Below are 11,085 nucleotides of genomic sequence, written 5' to 3' on the forward strand. Positions count from 1 at the left end.
GGCATGCATGTATATATATATATATATATATATATATATATATATATATATATATATATATATATATATATATACCGATGACACGTCACAGACACCTACATGAGCAATATTATCTGCGGCATGATAGAGCTATCACAACAAATGTCCACTTGTTTATTTGAGATGAAATGTTAATGAAATACGAGGAGTTAAATCTGAAACCTCAAATGAAAAGATGATCACGTGTTTCATTGCAAAGCTTCTTGGAGAGACTTCCTGAAAAACTGACGCGTTATTTACTGAGAAAAACAAAACAAAACATCTAAACAAAACTGCGCTGTACCATTAAAATCATTCGAATTTAATTTCATGCATTTTGGATATAATATGCATGATAAAATTTTCCGTTGAACCCGATGCCACATCAAATGGCAAACCATTTATCTGTTGAGATGTGAAACTTCCTGAGGGTTTACCATGTTCAAATCTCAGGTCGCGTCATTGTTTGCTATTTAAATATACTATCCATTGTGCATGTGACACTTTCTGAAAGTTTCAGGACAATACCTTTTTCCTACGATACTGTTTTCTATGAACATTTGAAAGATAAACGTGCCAAAACGGTAAACGTGCTGTGACGTCATCCATTTTAGAACTAACGTCACGTATGACTTCAGATAATAATTGGAATTTTGTGTACAATTAGAATACATCTCAACTGTCATTTTTGATGACAAAAGCCTGTTTTACGCACACATAAACATTTGTATTTGTGAGTATTTTTGGGCACCTTACGATGACAATTGCGTGCCTACCCGCAGACACAATTGTGAACGTGTTCAAACATTGATTGAGACTCGTGGACAATATTGCTCCCCCAGGGACACTTAATCAGCAGTCCTGTGACAACAAGCCCCGCCCCACAATCAGCACCTCCTAATCATAGCCATCTTCTCCTCTGGTCCATTTCCATTTTGCAGGGATCCTCCAAGCCTTTTTCAACTAAATGCATTCCAGTGTCAAACCATCAGGCACGCAAAAATTTTAAGTAACACTTTCAACATTCAACTGTCTTTATATGGTAAGGAGTGGGAGAGTAAAAAAAGAAATTAAACCACACTCAGCTGTTGAAAATTTAAAAGAAAAACTATGATAATAATGAGCATAATTAACAAAAATACGTACAGTATATACTGTAATTTTGAGCAACATATAAAGAAAATATGCACGTGACTATCTGTCTACATGTTTTGCTCCAGTGTCTTTATTCCAAAATCTTATTTGGTTACACTGTGTTGTGTTATGCATTGTTTTAGCGCGTCACTAGGTGGACATTCCTAGAGCAAATTTATGTAGTTGTTTTTAAATACACATGGAATTTTCTTTGTTTCATTTTTATCATGACAATAAACTTCAGTTATTTTTTGTAAGCATCGCGTGCACGTATCTTGAATTTTTCTAGGACGTCAAAGCAGAAAAAAACAGACTAATGGTGTATTGAAATATATAGTATCTCAAGGCACCACGCCATTTTTTGCACATAAAATGAAAACTAAATATCGAAGTACTATACAATATAATTAATATTAACTGAAGTAAAGACGGACGATCTATTCATATTTTCTCAACAAATCATTCATATGTAACACTAGTGGTAAAGTAATATTTCTATTTCCACATTTTAATTTGAAGAGTAACGAAGAATTATACATGGCTCACTTCTCTAGATTTATATATATATATATATATATATATATATATATATATATATATATATATATATATATATATATATATTTTACCGTATATTGGAACGATACTGATTTTTTTATTTTATTTTATCGAGCAATGTAAAATGCATGTATTTTTTCTCCTACGCATGTTTTTCTATTTGCCATTGTGGTCACCTTGCACAACAGGTAAGAAAGTCCGGAAGCGAGTGTTTTGCAGCACCTGGAGTCCATCCAGATCCATCTCGTCACCTTGAAAACGTGCTGGGCCATTTTCCAATTAAAAGCTTAATGGCCCCACTTGATTCCTTGCTCTGCCATCCATCCCATTATGTGCTTCAATAAAATGCTGGCTTTCAATGGCCTCCATTAGAAATTCTGTAGTCACAGCAGTGCATGAAAAACGTACAAGTTGTAAAAGTTGCAGATGATTTCCGATTGAATTGCTCTTTTATTTGTTAGCGCATCGTTTGTCAGGGCGGGCTGGCATGGGGGGAATGATAGAATTAATACATTTTGAAACTTTTCTGGTTCGAGACTGCACCCCACCAATTTTTGAGGCGTATTCCAAAATTCTTACAAAATATTACATGCCTTCATCCACGTTAAACTCTATTACAAGTTACTTTCGAACTTGATTTTTTTTCTTATGAATGATAATAGTGTTTCGTTTTATTTAAAAACTCCCAAAGCTCACGTTGCGCTATAATAATAATAATATTGTTAGAGCTCAACTAGTTTATGATGAGACAGTTTTATAAACCATTAGCTCTAAAACATATGCCATTTCAAACGCTTTTTTCAAATTGGCCAATTTGTTTTGTTTTCTCTGTTGAAAACTTTGACAACAATGACAAAGTTTTGCTAAAAAGAAAAAAAGTCAAATAATTGGCCTGGGATTCATATATTTGTTGTAGTTAGCTTAACGGGACAACATCGTTTTTTTAGTCCTTAAAATTTGGCAGATTTGTCCTCTTATCTATATAAATGATAAATAAGAAGACATATTTGAAAAAGGTCGAATGTTCTGCCTGGAATTTTCATTTTGTTGTTGTTATCCTGAAGGGATAAAAATACGCCCTTTTGGTTATTATTGACTGAGCATCAGAACTTCAGCCTGAAAAGATCAGGATCCCCCCAAAGCCACATCGACCAGGCACGAATTGTTATGCAAACATTTGCTTAATCCACTCCTCCCCAGAATGACATTTGTTTATCTTTTTTAACTTTGATTACATCATTTTGGGTGGTTTAATTTGAATGTTTCATTTGTTTTAATAATGATGTGTAGTATGTGTCAACTGAGTAAAATTCCCGTGTTTATTCATATTTTTTGTACATTGCTGCACATTGATGCTATAGCCATGAATGTGGCTACTGGTTTCGGTCTGAAGGTGCTTATCGTTAATCGGGGGAGGGGGGTGCATTTTTACGGAGGCGTTTCATAAACAAAAAGTCCCTCTGTTTTCCGCAATTTCCAAGTGTAGGTCACGTGCAAATTTTGATTGACAGCCGGGCGTGTGGGCGTACGTTGTAAATTGCCCCCCCGCCCCACCCCAGCATCCACACGTCCCCGGTCCCAGTCCCCCGCACTCCGGTCGCTCTCATCTGACGCGTCACAAGCAGCGTTCGCGGGCGATGAACGGCTACGGCTCTCCGTACCTGTACGTGGGCGCGCCGGTGTCGCAGCCGCCGCGGGCGCCTCTGCAACGGACCCCCAAGTGCGCGCGGTGCCGCAACCACGGCGTGCTGTCTTGGCTCAAGGGCCACAAGAGGTACTGCCGCTTCAAGGACTGCGCCTGCGACAAGTGCATCCTCATCATCGAGAGGCAGAGGGTCATGGCCGCGCAGGTGGCGCTGCGCCGGCAGCAGGCCAACGAGAGCTTGGACAGCCTCATCCCGGAGGCCCTCAGGGGCGTGCCTGCCGAGGGGCCCGCCGCAGCCTCCGCCGCGGCCGATCCGGAAGCCAGGTGGAGGAGCGCAGACGAAAGGCGAGGTAGGGACGCGCGTTCAATCACCGAGCGATTTGAAACTTGAAAGACGACTTGTACGTTTCAATTCTTTTCACAAAAATACAACGTGTTTCGCAAAGGCGCTTACGATTGGAAAAAAGAGGAAAAATAATAGCATCTGTATGTGCATTGTTAGACTGAATTCAAAATTAATGCTGACAGGTAGGCCTAAACCAAGTAGAATTTAAAATCATAATTACATTTGAAACTTGAAACTGAAGACGTGTAATTTAATTTAATTATATGTATTGAAATGTTTACAAACATGTTTCTTGCACTTACAGTATATTACACGCACATTTACGTAATTCTTTGCATTGACATGCAAAGGGTGGAAAGTGGACTTATATTTTAATGTCATGCGTATATGTAAAAATGCTCTTATATGTCATAATTGCCATCGTATACACTGTAAAAACAGTTGGATTAAAAATAACTCAATGCGACCCAACCTTTTGTGCTTTTTTTTTATACACAACAAGCCCTTTTTTTTAGGTGTTCTGACACGAAACGACCCATTTCTCTGATTGGTCAAATTGACCCCGGATTTTTATTGACCACTAATTCGATTATTTTCTTACCCAATTACTTTTAGAGTTTAAGATGCAAAACAAACATTTTACTTTGTTTCATGTAAAATGTTTAGAGTAGATTTATTTTATTTCATCATCTTGAAACACACAAATGTTGTCTTTCGTCAATTCCTTGAACGTGCATGTAAAATTCAACAATTTCACTTGTAAAAATCCATCCATACGTTATAGAACGTAAAAAAATACATAATTATATAGTGTAGTTTACAGTAAACAATTTAAGCGGCGTTGATTGAATAAGTCGGTCGGCTTTAAAGTATAGACATTAATAATCCCCCACTCTCCATGAAAAGCATCTTTGGAATTACATATTTTATTCGACATCTCTTTTACTTGTCAGTCCAAAACAAATTTCCAAAATAAAATGAACGTTCTAGTTTTCTTCTATTACTAAAGACATCAGAACCGTTATGTTCTGTTGGAGTTTTTGGTTGTGGGTTACCTTTGCGGGTTTCAGTTCTTTGCTCTTCGTGGGGCTCTGATGACATGTTCCTGTTTGTGTTCCTCTCGTGTCAGCCCTCGTTAGTATGATGTTGTCCACCTGTCTGTTCTTTACCTGGCTACCAATCAGCTTCCCCTGCGTCGTGTTCCTGTCCAGCTGATCTGTGTTACCTCATTAGTGTTGCATGTATTTAGTTATCAGTTCGCCTTCACCTTTTGAAGGCGCAGTGTCTCATCATGCTACGTGCACGTGGCTGCACGTTTTTATTTTGGTCCAGTTCACCTCCCTGCTAGTATTTTCTTAGTTTTCTCGCTGTCCTATTTATTTCGCATTCTATTCTTGCCTTCCTTTTTTGCTCATTAAATATGGCTTACTACACGCACTTCCGATCTCGGAGCCCTCCTGCATCTGGGTCCAATATTCCCGCTATCCTTTTTTTGCAGCCACACCGGCTTCTGACAAGAACTGATGGTTTACGAATGAAACAGAACTTGTTTTAAATTTTCCATCTGACCGTTGATATGTGTATATATATTTAACGCATCCAAGCATAGAGCAATCAGATAGTAAAAACGATCTATTTCTCACAACTTGAGATAAAATGTATTGCTATGCAGCAGTTGATGTTTTTACACAACTGACACACTGAAGGAGCAGCTTGGCAGAGAACAAAATTGAGGCGCCAATTATTAGTGAACAACACATGACTTTTTTTATGCGGGGCTGGGCTCAAGCACCCTTTGCATTTTACGGAAAACGTGCATTTTGTAAATATGAATGCGTTGCTGTAAGAATGCAGACAACTAATTGCTGCATGGAAAAAAATATATGGAAACCTTTATGCAAGAAAAGGACGTAAAAATATGTTAAACATCTATTGTTGAAAGTTACGTGACAATACCTACACTCGTGAAAAAAAAACTACACGTGAAAATAACTACAATCACAAACATTTTTTTTTATCTTAGTCATTACATTGTAATTAGGTATTTCTAGGCATTGCTATAATTTTTTTAGTCCCGGATCTACAGCACAACAAAGAAGAAAACCGGCAGAATATCTCCAAATCATTTCGTTTTGATCAAGGCTTTGTGGTCATTTGTTGCTAGGCAGACTTCACAGTTAATCATATAACTTGCATATGCCACTCGGGCAAAACACAATCAAGGATTGTTAGGCAAGTTTACTGTCCATATTATTTCCACTCTTTAGTTTTGCTCTTTTTTATATAAATGTATACCCTGTGCTCCTCTGTTTTCACAGATGGTCCAGAGGATGGGAGTGGAGATGTGTCTGGGCCAGAGACCGCAGGCAGCCCCTGTGAGCGAGACCAAGATCAGGTGAGCTCCCCGGAGGGTTCCAAACCAAACTCCTGCTACACCCCGGACCCTGCGGACGGTCAACCGGGTGAGAAAGAGCCCAAACCCATCGACAGTCCCCAGAAGAGCCCCGCCAGTCCAGGGAGCCGGGGGGTGCTGATTGAGGGTCTTGCGGGGTCCGTTAACCTGCCTTTCAGCCTCAAAGCCAACCGCCCTCCCCTGGAAGTCCTCAAGAAGATCTTCCCAAGCCACAAGCCGCCTGTTCTCGAACTTATCCTCCGGGGCTGCGGAGGCGACTTGGTGAGCGCAATCGAGTTGCTGTTGTCCAGCCGGGGCCCCGACGGAGGCGCGCAGCCGCACCCTGACTCACACCCGGACCACCTGGTTCTTCCGACGAGCGGACACCCTTTTGAGCACGGCGTGGGCCCCTACCACCCGGTGACGTCCTCCGCCAAGTGGTCGGTGGGGTCCGCTTTCAGGGTGCCCGACTCGTTGCGCTTCACATCTGAGGCGCCCTCAGTGGGCGCCCTAGGGGTCCCCCTGCAGCACCCGCGCTACCCACTAGTGCTGCGCAACTCCCTGAGCCGGGGCCCGGGTGGTGCCCTGGTGCCCAACGATGTGACCCTGTGGAACACCATGGCCCTGCAGCAGCAGTACCAGCTCCGCTCCGCCGCCCAATACGTGTCACCATTCGGCCCGACCGCTGCCCCGGGGGGTTCCGTCTTCCGGGGAGCCTCGCTCCTGCACCAGCACCACCCCAGGGTCACAGAGGAGCCTCGCAGTGGCATCCAGGAAAGTGAGAGTTGCGGGCCCGGGCCCAAGGCGGGCCTGTACTCGCCCGATGAGGACTACGAGGAACGCTCAGATTCGGCAGACTCGCGGATTTTGAACTCATCCGGCTAGAGCACCAGAACCAGAATCATTCATACAATGAAGTGAGAGCCACTCGTGAATGTACAGTACACACTTCTATGACTACTTCCTGTCAGCATGTTGTCATGATTGTGAGCATGTGTTGAGTGTGAATAATAAAGGAGAAACACTGGAAATGTAAACTGTGTCAAATGTTGCATTAGTACAGCCCAGCTATGGCCTCTATTTCGCAAATGAAAGGAAATGATCCAAATATAAAACATCTTGTTAGCGTCACCAAAAAAACTTCTGTACATTTGAAATGGCCATGGATTGGTTTGTGAAACTACAAATGTTTACTGCTTTACCACTGCTTTAAATGGTAATAACAGTGTTACCCACTAGATGGCAGACAAGAACATCTCCAAGGCCAAGATAATGCTTCTACACCGGAGATGAAGAGAGAAAGGTCTTACAAGAAGTGGGAACAAATTTGGTCAAGAAAATTATGTCGTCCCGGTACGATAGGAAGCAGATTAGATTAATTTAAAAACAGATTCATTTGTCTTGTTTGCCTAGAGATGCTGTCAGCCATGATGGTTTTAAACCTGAATCACTACTACGAAATCAATCTCAAAGATACAGTTTGATGGAAATACATTAGGAGTTATGAAATTTGGCCCCCCAAAAGTCATTTAACACTTCATGTTACAAATATCTTGGGAAGTTATTGTTTAGTTTTGGTCTGCTTTCAAAGCCTTTGTAGTTGAGTTTTATATGCATGTGAGCATAAAAGTGTATCAAATCACTTTTTTGTGCTTGGTTCAATAAAAGTTTGAAATAAAAAGCTATCAAAGCGTTGTTATCCATGTATTACTTTAACATGTTTGTAAACAGCATCAAATAACAAAGATATGTACATTTTAAATTTGACAATGTTAAGTGCAAGTTAAAAAGATGTGAAACACTCCTGTGATGTGACGTCAGTGACGTGACGTGGTCTTACCAACCAGGTGGCACCAGAACAGAGCAGCTGAAGCATCTCCATATAAAAAGAAAGGACAAAGAAAGAAGCCTTAATATAGAATACATATGTCTCAGAAAAAGAATGAAGATATTCATATATTCAAATTTTACACCTAATTCCCTTTAAAAAGATATATGGTACATGGAGGTAGCCTAAAAGAATGACAAAGTTGCAGCAGTTTGAATGTTGCCAAGTATGAATCCCTGACTTTGCAAAAAAACAAAACAAAACTGCATTTAAAGTTTGAATGTTTATATTGATATTCTCTCCACGGTAGGAGGGGCATGCTCTTATGTAAACAAAACACCGAACACCATTTTGGCACAACTTGCTTTGATTCATGAAAGCATTCAATTGAAAGTAGAAATATGTTTGTTAAAGAAAGAGAACCGGAAGGGATGATTACTGTAATTACATGTGGATTATCCTCCCATGTTCGGATGACATGGTGATCTGCTCAAGGGTAAGAAAGATCATGCATTTTACATATCCGTGCGTCTGGCTTCTCTTTTCTTATGTGTTATGACTCGTATCAAAGAGTCACACCATGGTGGCTTTGACTTTTGTTGTACAGTATCTATATCGATTAAAATTTTTTGAAGGAAGTGAGAGGTGAGGATCTCTGACTTATTTGTTCGCAGCTTTAATTAATTAAAGACGTGCTATAGCCATCTCACCGATAAAAACTCGAACCCAACGCAACGATGCGCATCGTCTATTAGTCCCTTATTTTTCTACACATTATTACAATTTGAACTCTTTGACTGCTGGGAAATGAAAGTCGTGACCTTAAGGTCGTTTTCTTAAAAATCCCCCAAAATTGGACGTTTCTGTCAAAATAATCCCTGCTACATACATCTAGTTTCATTAAAATAAATTACACACACACACACACACACACATATATATATATATATATATATATATATATATATATATATATATATATATATATATATATATATATATATATATATATATATATATATATATATACGAAAGAGGGAGAGAGAGTGAGAGAGAGAGAGAGAGAGAGAGAGAGAGAGAGAGAGAGAGAGAGAGAGAGAGAGAGAGAGAGAGAGAGCGGGTTCTTTCCACCCAAATAACACAACAAATGCTGCCACCTGCTGGTGAAAGGTTTACCCAGGCTGTGTCCAATGACTCCAACCGCTCCTGTTGGTTAGGATATGCCAGTTGAGATGATTTGCTTTAGTCTGACATCTAGTGCTTATATGTTAACACGACATTTGATGCTTTTCATAGGAAAAAGAAAACACCAGGTGAACATGCAGAAATTCCAGTGTTTATGTACGTAATGTTAACTTTTATTTCCTCTTACAATGTATACATTTACGTAAAACACAAGCAAAGTTGAAGAGCAGAGTAGTAGTAAAACTACTTTCCATACACACAAAAGATCCTATTAAAAAAAAAAAAAGAATAAAACAAGTAGCAACAGTGAGTGTTCCGAGCTGATTTAGTGTGTTGACTGCTGTTTTGTGTTTTGACTCCTGCCGGGTCAGGGTAGAGGTGTCAAAGTACTTGAGACAAAGACAAATAACGCCCGCGACGTCTGCTTATGTCCTTAGGTGCATGTGTTGTGAGTCAATCATGCGCTAATTAACATACCGGTGCCCTTCTTACACTTTTAGTGGAGTGCAACTCCTCAGCGGGACACTTCCAACTAGACACAGCTCTTTCAATCAGGAAGTTATTTCAATAGTGTTTGTATGTCTGTACAGGTTAGGACAATAATGGCAAATAAAACCTACATGTTGCTGAAGTGATGAAAACTCTTCATCATGTCAAAAATACATCTGTGTCAAACATGTATTCCAGATTCCCAAAGATGGCTGGAATTTAGGAAAACTCTAAGCCCTAAACTCCTTCAATGTCTCTAGAACTTAAGAAAGGGCCTGGAAAAGTTTCACAATTCAATAAACACCCAAAGAGAGAATCCCAACATTTTCCATAATAAGATCTGAAATAACTTCCTCAGGAATCATTCAAAATTTACAGTATATAAAGACTACCTGGAAAAATCTAAAACCTTTGACAGGATCTGGAACCTTTCAGTAATCATTTTTCCCTCCCAAAGATTTATTTGAACATCAAATTTCTTTCATGGGCCTGGATCTACTTCACTTGTCAGTCCATTCCTAAGACTCTTTTGAATCCCTGCAATTATTCGAAATTGTTCAACAAGACCTAGATTTATTTAAATATCAGTGACCCTCCCAACATCTCCTTAGAACCATAGAAAGAATGCCAAATTTTCTCAATCAGGACCTAGGACTACTTAAAACTTTAATCAAAATGTCCAAAAATTCTGTGGAACTATCGCAGAAACCCCAGTTTTCCACAGGTACAGGCCCCCCACGAACTCATTAAATTCCGAAGACATATGTAATTAAAATGTTTCTAAAAATTAAACCAACTTTGATCTTAGTCGATCTTTGAAGCCCAATTCTTTGGAACCACTTCAGAGATGATTAAACAAACTGCTGTGTTCCATGCAAGCCAGGATAAAAGAAAACATTTTGGACAGCCCAAGAGGCTTTTTGTTGGGGAACCACAAAGATGGTTGGTTTAATTCCACTTTCAGATAAAAAAAAAATAATAAAAAAGCGAAAATTGGCCATCCCTGATTGTGTATCTCCAAAAGCAAGGGTAGACACAAAATGTGTTTGGGGCCAGTTATAGATACTTGGCAAAGTGATTATGGATCCTGGAAGAGGATCTCTATTTGTAATCTGGGCCTGGAGCTGGAAAATGTCTGTAAAAACCTGGCAGAGGCCGACACATCAGTAGCATGTTCCCTAATAAAAATGGTCAAAACTTGGCTTTGCCCTAATGGGGGACTCACGGGCGGGTTTTTATTGAGAATCCAGGGCTCCCCTTCTCAAAAAAACTTCAGACCCTACACACGGACCTCTGGAAGACCTTCAAGGTCTACAGGCTGTCCCACATTTCCTGCAGTAACTTTTTTTTCCCCTTCCAAAAAAAGATGCCAGGAATTCCTTCAAAGTATCATCCCAGGGGTCCTTAATGAGCCACAGAGAACACGTTACACCTGGAGGTGTCCGGACCCTGGTGACGAGCGCATCCATCCGACCCCACTTGTGGCCCGG

The 11,085-nt window shown here is 40.1% G+C and overlaps 1 protein-coding gene across 1 annotated transcript; it reads left to right on the top strand.

Annotated features, from left to right (window-relative positions):
• The first annotated feature begins 3,295 nt into the window (after positions 1-3,295).
• Positions 3,296-7,603, top strand: dmrt3a (doublesex and mab-3 related transcription factor 3a). Its single transcript, XM_088432375.1, has 2 exons — positions 3,296-3,705; positions 6,020-7,603. Exons 1-2 carry the CDS (start codon positions 3,348-3,350, stop codon positions 6,976-6,978), a joined length of 1,317 nt encoding a protein of 438 aa, XP_088288501.1. The 5' UTR covers positions 3,296-3,347; the 3' UTR covers positions 6,979-7,603.
• The last annotated feature ends 3,482 nt before the right edge of the window (positions 7,604-11,085 follow it).

Source organism: Hippichthys cyanospilos, chromosome 1 (assembly GCF_059441005.1).
Source record: "Hippichthys cyanospilos isolate Australia breed blue-spotted pipefish chromosome 1, RoL_Hcya_1.0, whole genome shotgun sequence".
Classification (NCBI taxonomy): domain Eukaryota; kingdom Metazoa; phylum Chordata; class Actinopteri; order Syngnathiformes; family Syngnathidae; genus Hippichthys; species Hippichthys cyanospilos.

Bases quoted from the DNA above. Each gene is read 5' to 3' on its own strand.
- dmrt3a (XM_088432375.1), top strand. From the start codon at position 3,348: ATGAACGGCTACGGCTCTCCGTACCTGTACGTGGGCGCGCCGGTGTCG. The intron at 3,706-6,019 runs GTAGGGACGCGC...CTGTTTTCACAG, and splicing joins GAGCGCAGACGAAAGGCGAG to ATGGTCCAGAGGATGGGAGT.